This window comes from Rhinoraja longicauda, chromosome 32 (assembly GCF_053455715.1).
Source record: "Rhinoraja longicauda isolate Sanriku21f chromosome 32, sRhiLon1.1, whole genome shotgun sequence".
Taxonomy (NCBI): Eukaryota; Metazoa; Chordata; class Chondrichthyes; order Rajiformes; family Arhynchobatidae; genus Rhinoraja; species Rhinoraja longicauda.
Genome location: NC_135984.1, coordinates 24,187,508 through 24,212,276, shown reverse-complemented (window position 1 = coordinate 24,212,276; position 24,769 = coordinate 24,187,508). Strand labels below are relative to the sequence as shown.

The 24,769-nt window shown below is 42.9% G+C and overlaps 1 protein-coding gene across 1 annotated transcript; it reads right to left on the bottom strand.

Moving 5' to 3' along the window:
• Positions 1-1,472: 1,472 nt before the first annotated feature.
• Positions 1,473-22,943, bottom strand: fam118b (family with sequence similarity 118 member B). The gene is given in 10 exon segments (XM_078426763.1): positions 1,473-1,838; positions 3,697-3,759; positions 5,960-6,245; positions 8,381-8,509; positions 11,184-11,411; positions 13,913-14,165; positions 14,858-14,879; positions 14,882-14,914; positions 17,130-17,393; positions 22,808-22,943. Coding segments are annotated over 9 exon segments (1,086 nt in total). The 5' UTR covers positions 17,158-17,393; positions 22,808-22,943; the 3' UTR covers positions 1,473-1,794.
• Between the last annotated feature and the right edge of the window lie 1,826 nt (positions 22,944-24,769).

The window sequence follows — 24,769 nt, the reverse complement described above, 5'->3', positions numbered from 1 at the left end:
AAAAGGTTTTTTCTCATCTCTGTTCTAAATGGCCTACCCCTTATTCTTAAACTGTGGCCCCTGGTTCTGAACTCCCCCAACATTGGGAACATGTTTCCTGCCTCTAATGTGTCCAACCCCTTAATAATCTTATATGTTTCGATAAGATCCCCTCTCATCCTTCTGAATTCCAGTGTATACAAGCCTAGTCGCTCCAGTCTTTCAACATACGACAGTCCCGCCATTCTGGGAATTAACCTAGTAAACCTATGCTGTACGCCCTCAACAGCAAGAATATCCTTCCTCAAATTTGGAGACCAAAACTGCACACAGTACTCCAGGTGCAGTCTCACTAGGGCCCTGTACAACTGCAGAAGGACCTCTTTGCTCCTATACTCAACTCCTTGTCATGAAGGCCAACATTCCATTGGCTTTCTTCACTGCCTGCTGTACCTGCATGCTTCCTTTCAGTGACTGATGCACTAGGACACCCAGATCTTGTTATACATCCCCTTTTCCTAACTTGACACCATTCAGATAATAATCTGCCTTCCTATTCTTACCACCAAAGTGGTTAACCTCACACTTATCCACATTAAACTGCATCTGCCATGCATCCGCCCACTCACACAACCTGTCCAAGTCACCCTGCAACCTCATAGCATCTTCCTCACAGTTCACCCTACCACCCAGCTTTGTATCATCTGCAAATTTGCTAATGGTGCTTTTAATCCCTTCACCCAAGTCATGAATGTATATTGTAAATAGCTGCGGTCCCAGCACCGAGCCTTGCGGTACCCCACTAGTCACTGCCTGCCATTCTGAAAGGGACCCATTTATCCCCACTATTTGCTTTCTGTCTGCCAACCAATTTTCTATCCATGTCAGTACCCTACCCCCAATACCATGTGCTCTAATTTTGCCCACTAATCTCCTATGTGGGACCTTGTCGAAGGCTTTCTGAAAGTGGAGGTACACACATCCACCAGCTCTTCCCTGTCAATTTTCCTAGTTACATCTTCAAAAAATCCCAGAAGAATAGTCAAGCCTGATTTCCCCTTCGTAAATCCATGCTGACTCGGAACGATCCTGTTACTGCTATCCAAATGCTTCACAATTTCGTCTTTTATAATTGACTCCAGCATCTTCCCCACCACTGATATCAGATTAACTGGTTTATAATTTCCCGTTTTCTCTCTCCCTCCTTTCTTAAAAAGTGGGATAACACTAGCTACCCTCCAATCCACAGGAACTGATCCTGAATCTATTCAACATTGGAAAACGATCACCAATGCGTCCACAATTTCTAGAGCCACTTCCTTAAGTACCCCGGGATGCAGACCATCAGGCTCTGGGGATTTATCAGCCTTCAGTCCCATCAGTTTACCCAACACCATTTCCTGCCTAATCTTCCCCAAACCAATGTCCTTGATTCAATATTAAGTTTTTTGCCATGTTGTGCAGCAAAATATCACAGTACTGTCATATCATTAAATGATTTTTAATAAAATATTCTGTACAGAAGTCACTAACAGTACAAAGTTGCTAGATCAAAATGAACTTGAATTGCAAGTTATCACAGTTGGTAGAATTCATTGATGCTGTCCATAAAATCCAGCTCTGAGCGAAAATGAAATTCAAGTTGAAGTTTGATGTGGTGATCTTGGGAATGTGTCAGTACAGTTCCAAGAAAACAATGTCCACTGTACATTTATGTCAGTTATGGTAAGAAGTATTGGCCTCCTGGGTGGCTGTCAGTTACTGTGTATTCCTGCAGGGTTGTGTTCCAACAATGTTAAAAAGTTAAGCAAACACTCATCTCCCCAGTTTTATTTCATCGTCTGTTTCCATTCTCTGGCCTAGGCATGAGAGAAAGACAGTGAATAATGCTTCCAACTGAATACAATCACTACCTACATTTACTTAGGGTGCTAGGAGTTGGTTCTTGTTTGCAGTATACTGCCATGATTCTCAATCCCATTCTGGTCTATACTGTTAAGGAACAATGCCTCGTGTCACAGAGTGCAATATATCCTTCTCAACTTAATGAATTTTACAACTTTAAATAACTTGCTTTTTCCATTTGCATCAGAACTGACCAGTCCTGCTGAAGAAGGGTCTCGACCTGAAACGTCACCCATTCCTTCTCTCCTGAGATGCTGCCTGACCGGCTGAGTTACTCCAGCATTTTGTGAATAGTCCTGCTATAGGACATTGATTCTCAGCAGTATTGATTCTCTTCATTGAAACTGTAGATTTGTGAGGAAATTGTGACAGTGATCCCCTTCCAAGCCTCAACTCTCTCCCTACCTCTACAATCCTAAACCAACTCATCCAAAACCCACGTTCGTATCCTATGAGTCTACATCTGATCATCTTAGTAAATTAAATTCAAGAGCTGTCCTAATGTACATATAGGATCAAAATTTACAGCAACGGGAAGCCATTCATTCCATTATGTCTGTGTTGATTATTAAGAGAACATCAGTCTAATCCTGTCTCCCAGCACACGGTGCATGGCTCTGTACATCCATAGCCAAGCACTAACAACATCCTAGCAGAGTCCTATTCCACTGTTCATCGAAGTAGATGAACCTAGAGCCTGGATCAATGCTTGGGATTAATGCAACCATTGTGAAAATGTGGTTGCAAGTGGGACACAACAAGCAGCTCAATGTTCTAGGGTTTCAATGTTTCCGACGTGATAGAGTGGTAGCAAGAGAGGTGGCGGAGAGGCTTACTGATCAGCGAGACTGTCCAGGCAGGACTCTGAGAAGACATACTGAAGGGTTTTTCAAGCGGGCAATTAGAAGGGCCTGGAAATGGCTTTGGCGAGCAGGATTAAAGAAAGTCTCAAGGCTTTCTATACCTATATTAAAAATAAGAGGGTAACCAGGAAGAAGGTGGGACCACTCAAAGCTAAGAGTAAGCTTGGGGTCTACGCATGAAGGTGAGGCACCAAATGAGTACTTTGTACCTGTTATCACCAAGGGGAAAGACAAGGAAAACAGTGAGATCAGTATGGAGAATACTAATATGCAAGGTCAATTTGAGATTGAGCTGGTTGTGTTGGGAGCTCTTGAAGAGCATTAAGATGGATAAATCTTCAGGGCCTGGTGATGTATCCCAGAAACCTTGACGAAGATCATAATGTCTTCTCTAGCTGCAGTTAAGGGCCGTAGGGCTGGAGAGTAACTAATGATGTTCCTTTGTTGAAGGTATTTATTCACAAAATGCTGGAGTAACTCAGCGGGTCAGGCAGCATCTCAGGAGAGAAGGAATGGGTGACGTTTCGGGTCGAGACCCTTCTTCAGACTGATGTCAGGGGGGCGGGACAAAGGAAGGATATAGGTGGAGACAGGAAGATAGAGGGAAATCTGGGAAGGAGGAGGGGAAGAGAGGGACAGAAGAACTATCTAAAGTTGGAGAAGTCGATGTTCATACCGCTGGGCTGCAAGCTGCCCAGGCGAAATATGAGGTGCTGTTCCTCCAATTTCCGGTGGGCCTCACGATTGAAGGGTCTCTGGCACTGTGAGGCAGCTTGACAAACAGTGCCACTGTGCTACTCTAACCCCAGAGTCAAGATTAGTTGTGTTATTGTCATGTCAGAGGTCCTTCAATAACATTAAATAAAATGTGTTCACATTGTTTTCATTTTTATTGCATTGTTATTATTACATTATAAAACAGGTTCAAATAAAAGATGATTATACTTGCCTTGACTACTTGATGTAAAAGGACCATTCTTTAATGTAACATCAATGTTGGATGCTCCCCGAGCTAGGAATGGGAAAGGTTGTATATTGGTAAAACACAAAGACAATAATTTACACATGAAGTTCCTACCAAAAATTTATAACATATGCAGTGAGTAATAGGGTTAATTTTGGGAATTAAACTAGGCTCAAGTCAGATATGATAGGATCAGATGCAGATTTACAGGTATCTCCAAGCTATCTCAATAAATATCTCAAATGAGCCTCCAGAAAAGGGCTGCATCAAACTTTTCACATCAGCTTGGTTTCCTGCATTACACCCAGGGTTTATACCAGTATTCGTTGGGAATATCGAAAGGAATACAACATAGGACTAGACTCCAGCCATTCCTTCAGAGGGAATAAACTTGTCCAAGGTGGACATAAAATTCTGTCCGACATTACTAGCCAAGTTGTTGCTCTCAAGGACACTAGCCTTGGAGATTTAGTTTAATTGTATTCTGCAACCTGATAGTCATTAGAAAAAGTTTAAAATATTAAGTTGTTAAAGAAAGAGCACAGGGGCTTGGAGGCACATTAGCATTGAAGGGTCCCAAACCAAAACATCACCTGTCCATATTCTCCAGGGATGCTGCCTGACCGCTGAGTTTCTGAGTCTGAAGAAGGGTCTCGACCCGAAGCGTCACCCATTCCGTCTCTCCAGAGATGCTGCCTGTCCCGCTGAGTTACTCCAGCATTTTGTGTCTATCTTCGCCGAGTTACTCCAGCACTTTGTGTCTATCTGTGGTACAAACTAGAATCTGTAGGTCCATTTTATTAGTCTTGCGGGACCGTGATCCAGAGGTGATGAACCCTTGCTGTGTCTCCGGTTTGTATGCCATCATGGCAATTAGGGACTACACTCATGTAGCTGAATTGTTTAGAATCTAAAAGTTAATCACATTAACTACCCATAAAACTATAAGATTGTCCTAAAAATCCATCTGATTTACTAATGGGTGCCAGGGAAGGAATTCTGCTGACTCAACTTGGCCTACGGCTTCCTCAGTATACAGAAACATGAACCAGAATTCAGACCTTGCCAGAAACATTCACACCATCTGGATGATTAAATTAAAAAATACAGGCAAGAATCAAAGATGGATTACCAGACAGAAAACAGAATAGCAGTAAATCAGCATTCTCAGGTGGGGAGGCTCCAGCTATCCACAATCTAGATTTGGATGAAGGGGCCGCACCTAACATATGTTAGCTTGTTAATGATACCAAGTTGGATGGTAGCGTGGTTTGTGAGGGGGTTGCAGAGAGACTTTGCAGGGGAACAAACAGTTCAAACAAACATGCAAGGACATGGCAGATTCATTTAGAAAGCAGTTTTAAATGGCAAAGCTACAAAACAAATGGCTTTCAAAGAGACCTGTGATCCCTTCTATACAATTCACTGAAAATTACAATTTTGTTACCAGCAACCAATTACGGTATGTTGGCCTTTATAGCAAGAGGATTTATGTGCAAAACTCAAGTTGTCTTACTGAAATTATAGAGCTTTGATAAATGGCACCTGGAGTAGTGTACAACAAGGGTGCTCTTATCTTAATGAGAATGTAAGAGATAGAGGGAGTACAATGAAGGCTCACCAAATTGATTTCCGAGATGGAGGAAAGATTTTTTGTCTGGTTAGAGATTGAGCAGACCGGGCCTGTTCAAGTTTAGTGAACAGTGATCCCTGAAGACAAAATTCTTATGGGACTTAGCACTGTAGATTCAGAGATGACGAGGTTTGATCAGACAAGCCTTAGATGAGAAGCTTCTTTACGTAAACTGGCAGATCTTTGTAATTCTCTTTGAGGGTCGTCAAGGCTAGTTGTTGAGTGTTTATCAAGATATGATATTTTGTTTATTAAGAAAATAAATGGAATACAGGAATGTGGAATTAAACTAAAAAAAAGCCCGCCACAATTTTACTAAATGACACGGAGGGATAGATTCTTTTATCAATTCAATTTCTTATGCCCTGCATAAATGATGCAGTTACTACACTTCAAATCTTGGATTGTCTGATATTCACAAATGGTCAATTTCAGCACATCCATTAAACCATCAGATGGCCTCTTCTCCCAGATTAACCCATCCTGAAGGTTGTGGCAGTCCAATGTTCCACAATGGACCATTTTCCTGAAAAATGTATTCCCCTTACAGCAGGAAGATGTTAATTCATTTGGGCTGTTCTCTCAGATGCGACACAACCTTCCCAGGCAACATACCTTGACTTCCATGTTGGCAGATGACGTTCGCCAGCCGCTCAAGGTATTCCGGGAGATCGTGGTACTCATCCCCGTAAGAGATCACTTTAATACCTTTATCGAGCATGTTTTCACGAAGCTTTTTAAACTCATCCACATCATCTCTACGCACGAGCATGAAATGCTCCAGGTCAGACCGGTTTCTTACTGCTTCCAGAAAGAGCGACTGGAAAGTTGTGTCCTCAACTGTGCGCCCACAGCCCAGGAAGACAAAGGCCTTCTTTTCATACAGCTTCTGAATTTCTCTCTAAGCAATTAAATACACAAAGATTATTGACAGGAGCACTGATGCCTTGCTGTTAGACACATCCACTTACAAAGCTAAATTATACAATCAAAGTTAACTTTATATTCTTTCCATCTCTCTTTAAAGTTATGGCTCTTACAAGAACCTAGTGGCACCATCACCTTTCAGGTCATGGATCAAATGGCCTTCAACATCTTTAATAATAACAATGGTCCATGTCGGGGGCACAGTGGTGTAAGGCAGCACGGTGGTGTAGCGGTAAGAGTTGCTGCCTTACAGCACTTGCAGCGCCAGAGACCCGGGTTGATCCCGACTACGGGTGCTGTTTGTAAGGAGATTGCACGTTTTCCTCGTGGGTTTTCTCTGAGATCTTCAGTTCCCTCCAAAATTCCTAAGACGTACTGGTTTGTAGGTTAATTGGCTTGGGTTTGTATAGTTGGTATAAGTGTAAATTCTCCCTAGTGTGTAGGGTTGTGTTGATATGGGGGGTTTGCTGGTGGGTGCGGACACGGTGGGCTGAAGGGACTGCTTCAACGCTGTATCTCTAAACTAACCTAAACTAAACTACCAACAATCTCAAAATTCACTCATCCAATATATATACATTTACAAAGCATAGGACGTCTGGTTCAAAATCTGATGATCTTCACGCAACATGATTAATCATAATAATTTTACTTCCTTGCAAGCTTTCAGTTGTCAATGGAGTTTCACTACTCAACCTGAAAGAACACGTTGATGATATATTACAATACACAGTAATCTGCACAGGAATATCCCACAGGCTTCAAGATGGCCCCTTCACAGCTTATTCAGCATGAACTGGAATTTGTTTGTTAATTGATTGCTCTAAGTGCTAAATCAAACAATCACAAATGCCGTCCAGTAACAGGTTACTCTGCCCAAATGACTGTCCCACTGACTACATTTTACAAAACCTTTCATACTATTCTTTACATAATTTTATCAATACAACAAATTTGTCTTCCTACCCTTTATTTAGGCAGCTTGCTATTCGTTCTGGTAGGTCTCTTCTCACTTCATGCACTGACCTGCATTATATTCTTTTATCTAGTGCTTTTGAGTAACTTTCAGAAATATTAACCAAGTTACTGGGGCAGGACCCGTTTTCCACATCGTGCCACAGATCTGCTGTGTGTATCTGAGAAAGCAGGTGGGACCTCAGTTGATGAAAGCAGACAGCAGCGTCTCAACTGTTTACTCTATCTTTCATACTGGTCTAGATTATTTGATTGTCTTTACAGCGTAGCTGGTAGTAGAAAGAGGAAGAAAGAGGAAACATACCTCCAAACCAAATCTATCTGTAAATTTTAGTTAAAGATTTCATGTTGTTATAAATTTAATGCTGCAGCTCCAGCTCTCTCTATGAGAGTTGTAGTTATGGAATAGCCGAGCTTAAACGGTTTTCTTATTTAGACACAAAATGCTGGAGTAACTCAGCGGGACAGGCAGCATCTCTGGAGAGAAAGAATGGGTGACGTTTCGGGTCGAGACCCTTCTTCTCTTCTTCCCTTCTGAGTTACTCCAGTATTTTGTGTCTACCTTTGTTTTAAACCAGCATCTGCAGTTCTTTCTTACACACTGTTCTCTTATTTGTTCCATTGCAAGAACGAAAACTACTTGCATTTATGCAGTGCCAGGGTGCTGCAACACCCTGATTTTTACTTTTAATATCGTCCTCATGGAAGATATGACCAAATCTACTGAAAACCTGCAAAGTAAATTATTGGTGAAAGGACATGAAAATGAAGGAAAACTGAATACCTCCTGCTACATACCGATGAGAAATGTTCTGTTAAAATTGGGCCTTTTTATTGTCTGGATCAAGATGGATCATAAAGACTTTAATAGAATTTTGCTTCAACCTATGCTTCAACCTTGAAATCCAATATTCCTTTGACTCACGACATACTTTATCTAGTAATTATGAAACGCTTAGAAATTGAAGTTTCATTTTACATCAACATAATCTGTGTTAAAGACAATGACAATGTATATTATTTAACCAAATTCAAGTGGTGCCATTTTTGCCTTTTTGAAGTTTAATCTCTACGGTATGATTTTGTTTTGTCAGATGTGCCCAGCGGCATATTTGGACAAGAAATAAAACTCACCATTACTTCTGTATTACGCAACACATTCTGGTAACCCAAAGGATGCAGAACAATCCCACTGGGGTTAGTGTAAACACCATGAATGTGCAAAACACTCATCTTTCGTTTCTCTTGTGCCCATTCTAGTACCTACCGCAAGCAGAAGAAAAATGGACATTAGTTTCAACAAATACATTCTGCATAACAAATTACATCGCTAGACATGTCTTCAATTGAGGGGTGCAATTTTCTGCCCAATACTCCAATAAACTGCAGTTATTTTAATTTAGTTTAGCGCTACAGTATGGAAACAGGTCCTGTGGTCACTGAGTCCACACCAACCATCAATCACCCGTTCACACTAGTTCCATGTTATCTCACTTTTTCATCCACTACAAATTAGAGGCAATTTAGAGGCCGATTAACCTACAAACCCACGCCTTTGGGACGCGAGTGGAAACTGGAGCACCCAGAGGAAACCTACGCGGTCACAGGGAGAACGTGCAAACTCCACACAGACTGCAACCCAAGGTCAGGATCAAATCCAGATCTTCGGCGCTGAGGCTTCACCAAAATTATATAATAAATTCTACATCCAAGTACTTGTCAAGGAATTGCAAATCTGATTTCCACAGACTGCTGTCCATTCCTTTAAATTTTATATTGTAAACCATATCACCTAGCTAATACATAAAAAGAACTGCAGATGCTGCTTTATACCAAAGATAAACACAAAATACCGGGTGGTGCCGTCAGCGATGGCAGCCTCTCCAACAGTCAGAGGGGGTCGGGGGAAACTTTTTTCAATCTCTGACCTTGCCAGAGATGCGATTGGTTTCCAGATCGTATCTCCGATCACTCTGTGGCCTAACATCATGGAGCTGGCGGCCTTGTTCGAGACTGACCCCACCATGGGGTCTTAGACTTACCATCGGAGCCTGTGATCCCTTACCTGGGATCAACGCTCCAACTGCGGCCTGCGGACTCCAACATCAAGGAGCTCGCAGTCTCGGGTAGAGACTGATGTCGGGAAGCTCCGATGTAGCAGAAGGTTCGACTAGCCCCGACCCGGGGTCCGATCGCCCGGCGCAGGGGAGCAGAGATCCCCCCCCGATGCGAGAGCTTGAACGCCCTGACGCGGGGGGGCCGACCGCCGGCTACGGGAGCCAAGATCGTCCCGTCAACGGAAGGCTTGAGGCCCCCGACCGCGGGAGAGCAAAGAAGGGAAGAGATTTAATTTTTTTTGTTGCCTTCCATCACAGTGAGGAATGTGGAGGACTCACTGTGGTGGATGTTCACGTTAAAATGTATTTTATGTGTTTTGTTGCTTTTTATTGGTATGACTGTGTGGCAAATCAAATTCCTCGTATTTTGCAAAACATACTTGGCTAATAAAGCATGACTATGATTATGATTATGAAAATACTGGAGTAATTCAGAGGGTCAGGCAGCATTTCTGGGGAAAATGGAGTGTGATGTTTTCGGTTGGGACCAGTTCTGAAGAAGGGTCCAGATCTGAAATGCCACCTAAATCATCTAGCTACATCTAAATACATCCCTTGTACCCCTCATTGTTCAAACTTAAGTCTTAGAAAGCAATAGGGACCATCCACAACAGTTAAAAAAAATAACAGAAGTGTACTAATCTTCTCAAAGACATCACAGATCTTCGAGGGGTGATGAATTAAGGCGCACCATAAAGGAAGGCTGTCACTTGATTGTGATTTTGTTCTAAAGAATGCAGACTTCAGATTTAAAAACAAATATTGGCGATACGAGTTCACTTGCTCTTCCAGTGAATTTCCAAGATTCTGCAGAGGCAACATTGCTCAACATTCGAGAGACCCGAGAAGCCTGACTGAGCTAATGCAAGGTCACTGAAACAAACACGAAGGAAGGAATCAATCTTCCTGGTAGACACAAAATGCTGGAGTAACTCAGCGGGACAGGCAGCATCTCTGGAGAGAAGGAATGGGTGACGTTTCTGGTCGAGACCCTTCTTCAGACTCAGTACTTGTCTAGCAGGTAAACAGAAATATATTATTATGGTGTTTTGTAGTCAGGTAATTAATTGTGCCTCAGAAACAAAAAGCAAGGCCAGTCCCCAGTTTGAAGGAGATTGGGAGCTAAGCTTCCTTCTTTTACAGTGATTGAATTGTTTGATACAGTATGGAAACAGGCCCTTCTGCCCACTGAGTCCACACTGACCATCAACCACCCATTCACACTAGCTCCATGTTGTCCCACTTTCTCATCCACTCCCTACACACTGGGGGCAACTTAGAGGTTAATTAACCTTCAAACTTGCGTGTGTTTGGGATGTGGGAGGAAACCCACGCAGTGACAGGGAAAAATGGGCAAGCGCCACAGACAGCAAACAAAATCAGGATCGAACCAGGGTCGCTGTATATTATATGGTTAGAACGTATTAAGGTGAATGTGTCTGGTCTTCCCCATAAATCAAAATTCTTGATTAGAAAGGGTGCCAAGGGTTATGGGGGACAATCAGGAGAATGGGGACGAGAGGGAAAGAGAGATCAGCCATGATTAAATGGTGGAGTAGACTTAATGGGCCAAATGGCCTAATTCTGCTCCCATGACTTGTGAACATGTGAAAATAGCTGCATTCCAATGTTTCAGACAGGTGCAATGGCACGAGGAAAGATTTTGCAAATAGGTTTTCGCTTAGAGAAATATTATGTAAACCACAGGCAATTGATACAGACATTGGCATGCCCCATCGCCACCAGGTTCAACACCAATCTTGTGATCCAGTTTAAAGTGTCATCCTTTCGTATATTGAAGCTGCATTCCATTCTTTTACCTTCTCTTCGTCTGAGAGATCTAATGACTCCAGTTGCTTTCCTTGGTGAGCCCCGTAAATCTCCAGAAGATTGTCGAAGTTGGTGGTCAAAACCAGGGATCCGTTCGCCATCAGATCCAAAACGGATTGCAGGAGGTGCTTCCCAACTTCATCCATCTTGGATTCAAGGTCATCGAAAACCTCATACAAACAGTCCTTGAAGAAACTTGAACGGACATTGCTGGTACGCTGAAGGGATTGAAAACAAATATATCTTAGAATTGGAAAACAATCTGAAAGAGAATGACTACCAAAACCAAAAGAGCAAGGAGATATGATTGATTATGCATTAATATTGATAAAATATAATCTTGCACCATTCATAATGTTTAGTTTTGCTCATTGTGGGCATGAGTGATCTCTGCTCAAATGCATTCAAATAAACTTACTTTAAAAAGAAAACCTCCTGGCAACAAAATATCCGGGCAAATGAAGGCACAAATACTCACGTAAATGACAATCATAGACATTCAAAAAACATACAACACAGAAGTGTAGATTAATGGATTAGAGATATGGAATGTCGAGACCACAGAATTTTATTTTAAAGAGTTTTCATGTCAAGCATTTTTAAATCAAGGCATTGCTGAACCAGAAGCCAATGTAGATCAGAAAGCACCGGTGTTGATGAGAAGTGAAACTTGTCCGAGTTAGGCCAAGGCAGATGTTTAGCTCGAGCCATCAAATTTACAGCAAGGCACATAAGGATTCTTACAACTGTATTGAAGAGTTAAATGAAGACTAAATAAAGGGCCTTTGCAAAGATAGACATAGACAGTGATTAATGGGACAGATGCAATCTGGAATGAACACAATCAAATGTAGCCAAATTGTAAACAGACTCGCTCATCTCCAAGATGTCAGGGAAAGATTAAAAGCAAACTAGTTTTATACAATGTTGCTGCCGAGAGACAGTGTGCGGATGATAAACCAAATTTCCATGTAATTTATTCCCCCTCCCGAGTACACAACTTGACAGTGAGAAAACTAGAGACGATTTTGCAACAATCAGGATTATGAAAATGACAAATAGTCTAATTCCTCCATTTATATTACACTTGATCCGAACTAAAATTATCTGTTTTTTCAAAAACAAAGCACCGATGTTGTTGAAGTTAATCCACATTAAATTTGGGACAAAGAGTGGTGCCACTATTAATAATGCCTGCGCACCAATATTGCTCTTAGAAGCACAAAACAAACTAGTGGTGTTATAACAAAACATGTTGTATAAATGGGAGATCCAGGTTAACAATGATTTGGGGTAAAAACCACAAAGTGCTGGTGGAGGCAGCAGGTGAGGCAGCATCTGGGGAGGGAGTGGAGAGGCGACGTTTCAGGTCAAGACCCTTCTTCGGACCTGATAGGGCAGCATGGTGGCACAGCAGTAGAATTTCTGCCTTACCGTGCCAGAGACCCGGGTTCGATCCTGACTACAAGTGCTGTGTGCTGTTTGTCATTCTCCCGGTGTCCTGTGATTGTTTTCTCCGGGTGCTCTGGTTTCCTCCCACATTCCAAAGACGTACAGATCTGTAGGTTAATTAGGCTTGGTATGATTGTAAAATTGCCCCCACTGTGTGTAGGATAGTGTTACAGGCATGTGAGTGAGGTAAAAAAAGAGGAAAAGAGCCGAGCGCTTACAACGGGGGTCAAAATATTGGAATTTTTTTGAAAATGTGCACACAAAATTACCAGTTTCCAGCCTCTTTTAGTGCATTTCAAAGTAAAGACAGACATTACGAAATAATGTGAATAGGTCACTGCATACTAATAACATTTAGAAGTAAAGTCACACATTAATTGATAATCAGCCCAAAAAGGTGGTAATTGGCTTTTCTGCTGTGTTTTATATTTTAACCCTGTCTAAATTAATTTAGTTATATAATCTTGCACTTAAATTTAATATTTACTCATTACAGTTCCATCACTGATTTTCTGGCACTCTTGGTTCCAGGGCTTTGCTGGTTCATCCAGCAGGCCAAGGAAGTTGGTTGTGGGGATAGATGTGCTGGCTCCAGTTGGGCTGGAGTTCCAGAGCCCCGGCCACAGGTTGCAAATTCAACCCACCGATCGGCCATGGAAGTCCCGATGAGGCTGATATTGGCTGCCGTGCCCAGCCTAGGTGCCACATTTTCGGGGAGACATCCAGGGCGCCGGGGGATTTCTCTCAGAAATCCTAGCGACCTCTTGCAGCTGAATTGACAAATTGGCCATGGAAGTCCCGATGAGGTCGAGATTGGCTGCCTTGCCCAGACTAGGTGCCACGCCTGGCGTTAGTGTGCAGGGATGATTGGTCAGTGCAGACTCAATGGGCGCTGTATCTCTGGACTAAAAACTCAACTAAACCCAAAACATCACTTTTTCATTCCCTCCCTAGATGCTGCCTGACCCGCTGAGTTCCTCTGGCACTTTGCATTTTGCCCAAGATTCCAGCATCTGCAGTCTTGTGTCTCCATTCAGTCTGGATACATCACCATTAATTACGTCGTTTTTGAACCACTGTTTTAATCGAAGAAACTTTGCAAAGCGGTCCATACATGGTTCAATACTAATGCCGCTGATCTACAGCCATAAACAGTTAACACAAGATTTAAGGCAATTTCTAGAATTTCTTGTCTTTGTCTCAGTTGTCAAAATTATCCATCCTGTAACAAAAGTGTAAATTACGGTGATGCAAAAATGTCACTTACTGGTGAGAGCTTCTGTATCAAATCGTGCGCGACATGCACTAGGTTCTTGTCCTCGCGGAGAGTCTTCTGGAATTGTCTGTTCTCTTCATCCTCCAACAGGTCAAAATCATTGGCAGCATCCAGCAACGCCTGGATCAGTCCCTTCCACGATTTCAGAGCGGGAACCTGTGGAGCCACAGCAGCACTCACTCCCGTTCCAATCACAAGCACCAAATCCTGAGCTCTCTTTGTCTTCAAGCTGGGCAAAAGCTTCCTGTTGGACAAGTTTATTCATTTATTTTAAATGGCTCACGCTGATGTCCAACAAGTTAATTAATTTAGAAGTCAAGACTGAACATTCAACATCCAAATGAGTTACAGAAGCACTGCAGATGCTAGAAAGCCAAAATAACAAAACCAATTGGTCAGGTGGAGGGGCAAAAAAAGGGATTCACATTTCAGGTCAATGATCTTTCATCAGAACAGCAAATTAACTACTTGGAAATTGTTAAGCAAGCGCGGAGCCAAGCAAATGAGGAGAACAGAGAAGATAAGAACAAACATGAAGGTTTATATTGGGATGGAGTGAAAGTGGTTCAATGGCTAAAGGGCTGATTATGGCACAAGACAAAGAGGGTGATATAACAGTATAACAGTATAACAGAACTTTATTGTCATTCGGTATAAATACCGAACGAAATTTCAGCAGTCACAAGACACAGCAAAATAGAAAAGAACACAGGACACACGACCCCAACACAAACATCCATCACAGTGACTCCAAACACCCCCTCACTGTGATGGAAGGCAACAAAACTTCCACTCTCTTCCCCCCGCACCCACGGACAGGCAACTCGACCCCTACCGAGGCAAACGACACGCACAGCCCCCGCAAGGGGATGGAAGGCCCCGCGGCAAGAGATGAAAATGGGTCAGGAAGAGGTGTAAATACAGCAGAACTATTACCAGCACATGCTGTCCAAGAAATGGGAGCATGGTTATGATCTGTGGGCTGTAAGGCGCCTAATCAAGAAATGAAATAATGTGATATTCAGAATAAATCCCACTTAGATACACTACCAAGTACACAATTTTCATCAATTCAAATTTTAAAGCAACAAATGTAAGAGAATTTGAGTATATATTTTCAGCATGTATATCCTCTAAGCATTCATTCATGTTCTTCACTGGTGTGTGGTTATGTTAGAATGTAAAAACATGCTTCAATCCATTAAAATTATAGGAAATTCAGTAACAAACCAACATCAGAGTAAAACATGTGGGGAAACATAAAAACTCTTCTGGAGAGTGAGAAGCATGCAACCTTTCAGGTGTGTGACCCCTCTGAATGTTTTCGAAACATTCATTTGTCTCCACAGAATCTGCGGAGTATTTCCAGCATTCTGTTTATAATGTATATCAGAGTGATGGCAAGAGCAAAGTATGGAGGAGAGAAGGAACTGCCCAACATCCAAAGCGTACCACCTCATCTGTGAAACACGGTGGTGGGGGTGTTATGCCCTGGGTATGTATGGCTGCTATAGGTACTGGCTCACTTATCTTCATTGATGATACAACCGCTGATGGTAGTAGCATAATGAATTCTGAAGTGTATAGACACATCCTATCTGCTCAAGTTCAAACAAATGCCTCAAAAATCTTTGGCTGGTTCATTCTACAGCAAGACAATGATCCCAAACATACTGCTAAAGCAACAAAGGAGTTATTCAAAGCTAAAAAATGGTCAATTCCTGAGTGGCCAAGTCAATCACCCGATCTGAACCCAATTGAGCATGCCTTTTATATGCTGAAGAGAAAACTGAAGGGGACTAGCCCTCAAAACAAGCATAAGCTAAAGATGGTTGCAATACAAGCCTGGCAGAGCATCACCAGAGAAGACACCCAGCAACTGATGATGTCCATGAATCGCACACTTCAAGCCATCATTGCATGCAAAGGATATGCAACAAAATGCTAAATATGACTACTTTCATTTACATGACATTACTGTGTCCCAAACATTATGGTGCCCTGAAATGGGGGGACGATATATAAACACTGCTGTAATTTCTACATGGTGAAACCAAAATGTATAAAAATGGCTAGGAAAGAAAACTGCAGATGCTGGTTTAAATCAAAGGTAGACACAAAATGCTGGAGTAACTCAGCGGGTCAGGCAGCATCTCTGGAGAGAAGGAATGGGTGACGTTTTGGGTCACACAACCCATTCGCTCTCTTGACAGGCAACAAACCACAGCTAAAATAACTCTAAACATGATGAAAAGCACGTCAGCATTCTCCTTTCCTCTCAAAATACTCAAGCAGGTTTCAAGGAAACGCCCAACTTAAACATCGCCGATACACAAGTCTGCCAAATTAGATTCCATTTCTTTGAATCAGAAATAACCAACGTGGGAGGAAATGATGATAGGTATAATGTGGTTTTATCTTGCAGATTATGAGGCCAATTTAAATCATAGGCATAGATCAATCGACAACCAGAGAGGAAGCATCTGAAGAAGGGTCTCGACCCGAAAAGTCTCCCATTAGTCTGAAGAAGGGTCTCGACACAAAACATCACCCATTCCTTCTCTCCAGACATGTTGCCAGGCCCGCTGAGTTACCCCAGTTTTTTGTCTCTATCTTTGGTTTAAACCTGCATCTGCAATTCCTTCATTCACAGGAAAGAACCAAGGTCAGTTTGAAAATTGCTCTCTCAAAGAACAAATTAGTGCATTAGTCATCAATTGGTAAGTTTCATCTAGAGGGTAATAGCTCACTGGTTTGGTAGTTTTCAATCAAAACTGATACCTAAAAGAATGCAATTCATTAATTTTCAAGAGTCTACAGTCTTTCATTGTTCCATTTCAGGACATATGACAATGAAATTCTTATTTGCAGCAGCACAACAGATATGTAGATAAGTACTGTGTAAACAAGGTAGTACTGTGTAAACAACAAAGGTTCATTAAAAACACTATTAAAATAATAATAGCATATAGATAAGAACAATAAAAACAATGCCCCCTTCTATGTAGTTCAGAACTTGTTGTATAGTTTAATTGCTTGATGGCTGAAGCTGCCAAAAACAGTGAGCTACCCTCTTTGATATCTAAACAAATGCCATTCATTAAAGAATCACAATATTTCTTACCTCTAACACTATATTTTACAAACCTTGAAGTGTAAAATTCAAATATTAGTTGTAAAGTAAAGTATCTCAAAGTGAATACTCCACCTTTGCCTTTTGGTTGATTGCGTTTCATTCTGTGCACTCACATCTTGCATTGGTTGAGAGGTCATCCCATCCATCTTCTTCGCTGAGAAGCTCCAGAGTTAAGGAGCTGATGTTTCACAATAAAGGATGACGATGTCACTTCTTTGAAAGTCAATAAATTTAAATGGTAGCAAATGGGTGCATTTTAAAACACACGCTGATGCTACGACATTGCATCTCCAGTACGCATTTGGTGATCCATAGTAAAATATTTCCAATTGACTTCTACATTTAACAGAAAACACACTTTGTTAGAAAAAGGAGTTGGCACAGAAGGTTGCCTACAAAGTTCAAACCTCTTAAACTGTTGATGAAAATGGTTGGAAAGAAATCTGCTAAATATAAACTAAAAATGTTACAGACAGTTAAGAATTTTGACAGGATTTAAAAACAGAAAAGCAACATATTTTAATTAATTGTATTAGGTGGATACTGAAGGTGGTATTTTGGCAGTGATTTTCTCAGCACATCGTTAACTATCGAGCGGGCACCCATCATGGCAATAAAAAGTAGTCATCAGCAGATCATCTTGGGACAAATGATTTTCAGGTTGGCAATAATAGGCCGTTAACTAAAAAGGCCAGTAACAGCAACTGTAAAACTACAGGTAAGAACCCATGAGCTTCCCTTCTGTCCTTCAGGGACAGAAATCATCAAGCTAAAAATTCTAAAGATTGTATGTTACATTGTTTAATAGAGTATCGTTGCATAAATATCAATAGAAGTGATGGCTTGTCAATGTCAATGACCACCAGTGGTTTAATTAGTAGTGTTCTTCAGAGACAATGGTGGATAACTTCAAGGAGATTACATGGAAACAAATGTTTTTACCCCTAGTGTAAGAAAATAACTGCAGATGCTGGTACAAATCGAAGGTATTTATTCACAAAATGCTGGAGTAACTCAGCAGGTTAGGCAGCATCTCAGGAGAGAAGGAATGGGTGACGTTTCAGGTCGAGACCCTTCTTCAGACTGAAGTGTAGGGTTTTTACCCCTGCACTGTTTAGATCCAAGACAGCTTTCTTTCTTTCATCAGTCTGAAGAAGGGTCTCGACCCAAAACGTCACCCATTCCTTCTCTCCTGAGATGCTGCCTGACCTGCTGAGTTACTCCAGCATTTTGTGATACCTTTCTTTCTGCTTGTCATTTTCCAAAGGAACTTTAAATGGTTTAGTAGTTCGCAATTAAAATTATATTACAACCAATTTAGCCCACATAATACAAGTACATTCACAAATTCATCATTCACTTATATCAGATTCAAGTTGTGGAAACAGGTGTTATAGCCGGAACTATCTGTACTCTAATATAGTAACAGCTGCCTGCAAAATTCAGTTCTGTTGATTTCTGAAGTAGAGGACACTATACTACTATATTGTGTTCAGCATTATCAAATATTAATTCAAGAAGGGTCTCAACCCGAAACGTCACCCATTCCTTCTCTCCAGAGATGCTGCCTGTCCCGCTGAATTGCTTCAGCATTTTGTGTGTATCTTTGGTGTAAACCAACATCTGCAGTTCCTCCCTACACATTTCGTTAGCGTGAAGCTATCTGTGCAACAATCCTCACAGCAGTGTCTTAGACCCAGTTATGTTCAACAGTTTTATGAGCGACATTACCTCCTTGAAAATCTTATAAGTGTGGATGTTTGCAGTGTTCCATTCCTCTCAACTTCACAAACCATGGAAACATTACCAACTAATATCTGGAACTTATTACAATAAGTTGGTGGTTGCCTTTGATTTAGAATGATAGAGCTACCATCTTTATTCTGATGATCAATTAAGTAATCCCAAAGTAATTTTATTCCAGATATCCAGTCAGCAGTCTAGGAGCACTTTGACAACTGCTTGATGGATTCCACAGCATAAATGATCTATTATTCAGCAACTCATGAACTTGTGGATGCATTTATGTACTTTTGTATTCTGTTTTGTATCTCATTAAGCAACCCAACCACAAATGTGGTGAACACCCAAAATCCTTGGTATTAACAGAGTACAAATGCCTATCTACTCCTTTCTGAACAGTGGCACAGTAGAGCTAGAGTAGTCTGAAGAAAGGTCTCGACCCAAAACGTCACCCATTCCTTCTCTCCAGAGATGCTGCCTGTCCTGCTGAATTACTCCAGCTTTTTGTGTTTATCTAGCAGTAGAGCTACTGCCTTACAGCGCCAGAGACGCGGGCTCGATCCTGACTACTGGTGCTGTCTTTACACAATTTGTATGTTCTCCCCGTGACCTGCGTGGGTTTTTTCCGAGATCTTCGGTTTCCACCACACTCCGAAGTTGTACAGGTTTGTAGGTTAATTGGCTTGGTATCAATGTAAATTGTCCCCAGTCTGTGCAGGGTAGTGTGAATGTGTGGGGATTGCTGGACGGCGCGGATATGGTGGGCTGAAGGACCTGTTCCCACGCTGTGTCACTAAAACTAAACTAAAGCTGTAAGCAATAAGATTTCCCAGACCAAGTAATAAAATATTCAAAACAAATTCGCCCATCTAACAAAATAAATGTGTTGAGTTTTCTCTATGTGGGAACTTCCAATGTGTTACAAGGTAAGCAGAAGTATTATGAATTATGATTGCTGGTGCATGTGATAATTTTCTAGGATTATTTTTGTACTGTGGACACAACAGATGAGTGAAATAAATCCCACACATCAAATAAAAGCAGCACGAACAACATCTCCACTCTGGCACCACCTCAGGCAATCTGCAAACTGGGTAAAAAAAAACTTGTGAACTTGTTCTTATCTGTTTACCTCCAAGATTAATGGTTCATTTGTAAATTTACACTGCCCATTGTACTTCCCACATAATCTCGTTTATTTTACATGCACTCAGCCACTTAATTTGCAAGTGGTGAATGAATACAAATTCCTTTTTCGTGTTACTGGTGGCTTCATTGCACTTGCCCACTATACCCACATGGTAGGAATAATTTCTGTATCTTTACAAGCTAGTCAATGCAACCATTAACATTATTACAAATGAACCAATAATTTCCATTGTTGTGATTTTGAAACTAAAACTAATCCTCAATATCAGAGAAACACAAGAGACTACAGATGCTGGAATCTTAAGCAAAAAAATAAATCCATGGAAGCAGATGGATAGATTCATATTTTGGTTTGAGATCCTTCTTCAGACTAAGCATGTGAAGTCTGAAGGGTCCCAACCCAAAATGTTGCCTGTCCATCCCCCTCCACAGATGCCACCCGACCTGCTGAGTGCCTCCAACAGTTTGTTTTTTCTTCAGGACCTGAAATCCGCTTACAATAATTACTTCAATAATTCACTGCAGTTCAGAAAACTACCACTGTATATCAACGTCAAAAATTGTTATTCTCTTTTCCTCGTAATACAGAAGATATCTTATTTTCAACATTCCATTAGCCAATTTTCACCAAAGTGTCCACACTCACCTCCACGCCTAAAATAATGGATTTAAATCCCAAACTGGGTGCTGTAGTCCACATGCATTTTATTTACACTGTCAAACTCTGATCTTCTCTTCCTCTTTGCTGAACTAGCTCAGGTCAGGAATCAAGCCCCCACCACTTCTCCAGATTTCTCTCGCTGCCCCCCCCCCCCCCCCCCAACCACCATCATGTCTGAAGAAGGGTACCGACTCGAAACTTAGCAGAATCAAGGGATATGGGGAGAAGCCAGGCACGGGTTACTGATTGTGGATGATCACAATGAATGGCAGTGCTGGCTCAAAGGGCCAAATGGCCTTCTCCTGCACCTATTTACTATGTTTCTATTAAACATCGTGTGGATCTATTTTCTCCACAGACGCTACCCAACCTGGTGAGTTCCACCAGCACGATGTTTTGCTCAAGATTCCAACATCTGCATTTGTTTATGCCTAGTTTGGGACATGTGGCAGTGAGCCAAACGTTCTCTCCATCCTCAGGGCAAAGCCATTTATATCACTTCTTGCATTCGTGAAAAGCATACTCTCAGGGTCCATCACAGCTTGGTTGGATAACAGTTCTGCCCAAAACCACAAGAAAATGTAAAGAGTTGCGGATGTAGTCCGGTCCATCATTCAGACCAGACTCCCCCTACCATTGATTCCATCCACATTTCACACTGTCCCAAGAAAGCAGCCAACATAATCAAATACATTTTTCACACTGGCCATTCATTCTCCACACTCCCGTTGGGCAGAAGATACAGGAGCTTGAAATCGCGTACTGCCACTCAGTAACAGCTTATTCCCATTCGCAGACTTCTGAACAACCCCCCACAACCCAAGTACAGTCCCGATACTGTTATGCTATAATGCTGAGTACTACATTTGATTTGCGCTGGTGATTTTTTTTTGTGGTTTGGTATCTTTCCCTTCACTCTCCTTTTTGTACTTGTGTTTGGCTTAATTGTATTTATGTACAGTATTAACTGGTTTGATTTAAACGCATTCAACAAAACCTTTTCACTGTATCTCAGTGCACTTGACAATAATAAACCTGAACCAGAAAGTGGGAACACACAGCTTTCTTTCTTTCCTCAACACCACATTCCATCCAACCCAGCCCCACCCCAATCTCATGGCCAACATCTCCCATGACTCACACTTCCCTCCAGAACCCTGCAGGCCCCAGATGTCCCTCCCAGCTCGCCCCCTACAAACCCCTCACTCCACCCCCTCCCCATCATCCCTCCTCTTCACTCCTTCCTTCCCCTCTCATCACTCACCCTCTTTTCTTGTTTCCCTCCCTCCTTTCTCCCCTCCCCTCCTCTGCACCTTCCCCCTTCCACTCCCTCTCCCCTCAACCTTCACCTCCTCGCTCCCTCCCTGTCCTTCTCGCCCCTTCCCGTCTCTCGCCCCCTCCCCATCTCTCTCACCCCCTCCCCATCTCTCTCACCCCCTCCCCGTCTCTCTCCCCCTCCCCATCTCTCTTCCCCTCCCTGTCTCTCTTCCCCTCCCCATCTCTCTCCCCTCTGCCCCTCCCTCTCTTTCCCTCCCTATCTCCCACTCCCCTATCCCTCTCTCCCCCTCCCCATCTCTTTCTCTCCTACCCCCTCCCCATCTCTTTCTCCCCTGCCCCCTCCCCATCCCATCTCTCTCCCCTCCCCCTCCCCATCTCTCTCCCCTCCCCCTCCCCAACTCTCTCCCCTCCCACCTCCCGATCTCTCCCTCCCCTCCCCTCCCCATCTCTCTCTCCCCTCCCCTCCCATCTCTCTCCCCTCCCCCCTCTCTCTCCCCTCCCCCTCCCATCTCTCTCTCCCCTCCCCCTCCCATCTTTCTCTCCTGCCCCTCCCATCTCTCTCTCCCCTCCCCATCACTCTCCCTTCACCCTCTCCCCCTCCCCACCCCTCTCTCCCCCACCCCCTCTCTCTCCCCCACCCCCCCTCTCTCCCCACCCCCTCTCTCTCTCCCCTCCCTCCCCCACACCCCCTCTCTCTCTCTCCCCACCCCTCTCTCTCTCTCCCCCACCCCCCCTATCTCCCCCCACCCCTCTCTCTCCCCCACCCCTCTCTCTCCCCCCACCCCTCTCTCTCCCCCCACCCCCTCTCTCCCCCCACCCCTCTCCCCACACCCCCTCTCTTTCTCCCCCCACCCCTATCTCCCTCCCACCCTCTCTCTCTCTCTCCCACCCCCTCCCTCCCTCTCTCTCTCTCTCTCACCTCCTCTCTCTGCTCCTTGTCCCTGCGTCGCGAGCGTGCGCAGTAGCCGGGAGCCCCGCACGGCGGCCGCGCAGGCTCAGAAAGACCGGAGAAGCGCAACCGTCCAACTCAAAACTGACGCCGTCAAACTCCCAGAGGCAACGGAATGTGCAGGGAGGAGCTGCAGGTGCCGGTTTAAACTGAAGGTGGGACACAAAAACCTGGAGTAACTCAGCGGGTCAGACAGCACCTCTGGAGATAAGGAATGGGTGACGTTTTGGGTCGACCCCAAGATTAGCAAATACACATTACCAAAAAATGTTGTCCCCATCTGGAGCCGATGTAAATTACCCATTCAAATTCCTGAACACGTATGTTAACTAGAAACTTATTTTTAAGAAAAAAAACAATGGGGTTGTCTGCATGAGGCCTGCGTTTCACAGCTGTCACATTATCACTTGATCAACTCTGATTAAAAATATAGCAATGGGAAAATTAACATAGAAACATAGAAAATAGGTGCAGGAGGCCATTTGGCCCTTCGAGCCAGCACCGCCATTCATTGTGATCATGGCTGACCATCCACAATCAGTAACCCGTGCCTGCCTTCTCCCCACATCCCTTGATTCCACTAGCCTCCAGAGCTCTATCTAACTCTCTCTTAAATCCATGCAGTGATTTGGCCGTGAATTCCACACACTGTGGATGCAGTGAATTCCACAAAATCACAACTCTCTGGGTGAAAATGTTTTTTCAGACCTCAGTTTTAAATGGCCTCCCCTTTATTCTAAGACTGTGGCCCCTGGTTCTGGACTCTCCCAACTTTGGGAACATTTTCCCTGCATCTAGCTTGTCCAGTCCTTTTATAATTTTATATGTTTCTATAAGATTAAATAATATGGCAGATTATATTATTAGGTCACTGGTGTGGGGCAGGCAATCCTGCAACTCTGGAAACATGAAAGGGTGACCCACTATTTGGAGCACTGAGATGGGGGTCTCCAAGTCTATTCATAGTCAGAGAGTGCTCAAGTGTGGAAGGACTGCTCCAGGAGTATCATAAGGTCATAAGTGATAGGAGCAGAATTAGGCCATTCGGCCCATCAAGTCTACTCCGCAATTCAATCATGGCTGCTTTATCTCTCCCTCCTTACCCCATTCTTCCGCCTTCTCCCCATAACATAGAAACATAGATTGCAGGAGTAGGCCAATCGGCCCGACGGTCCAGCACCGCCATTCAATGTGATCATGGTTGATTATCCACAATCAGTACCCCGATCCTGCCTTCTCCCCATATCCCTTGATTCCACTAGCCCCAAGAGCTCTATCTAACTCTCTTTTGAATGCATCCAGTGAATCGGCCTCCACTGCCTTCTGAGGCAGAGAATTCTTCTAAACTCCAGCAAGTATAGGCCCAGTGCTATTAAACTCTCAAGAAAGTAGCTCAGGCAACTTTGGTGCGTTCGCAAGTTCCAAGATGACGAAGTGAATATAATCCAACAGTTGCGAACTCTTTCATAACATTCAGCTTCCACTTAATGTTTGTGCCTTCCAACCATGCATGGTAAAACTGCCCAACATTTCATCTGTGTACCAAAGTTTGAGGAATTTGAGGCAAAACCTTTTACTGCCTGTTTTCTAAGAGTTACTCAAGGGGAAAAACGGGGAGTTTTGAGTCATTGCCTGCATCAACCCATCAGATGAAACAGAAAATGGGCTCAACTAGAAACAAGGAGACTGGCTTTTCAAATGACATTGAATTAGGAGCAGCTAGTTAGGCCAGTTAGTCTAAACCTGAGTACAAAGATTCCAAAATTGTATACAAGACTCCAAGTGTGGTCTCATAAGACTTTAAATACATTTATTAAGGCATCATTACTCCTGTACTCAAATCTTCACATGATCATAAAAGGGAAATTGTATTTGCCTTCCTAATTGTTTGCTGCAATTTAGATTTCATTAACATACTTAAGGATACTCATG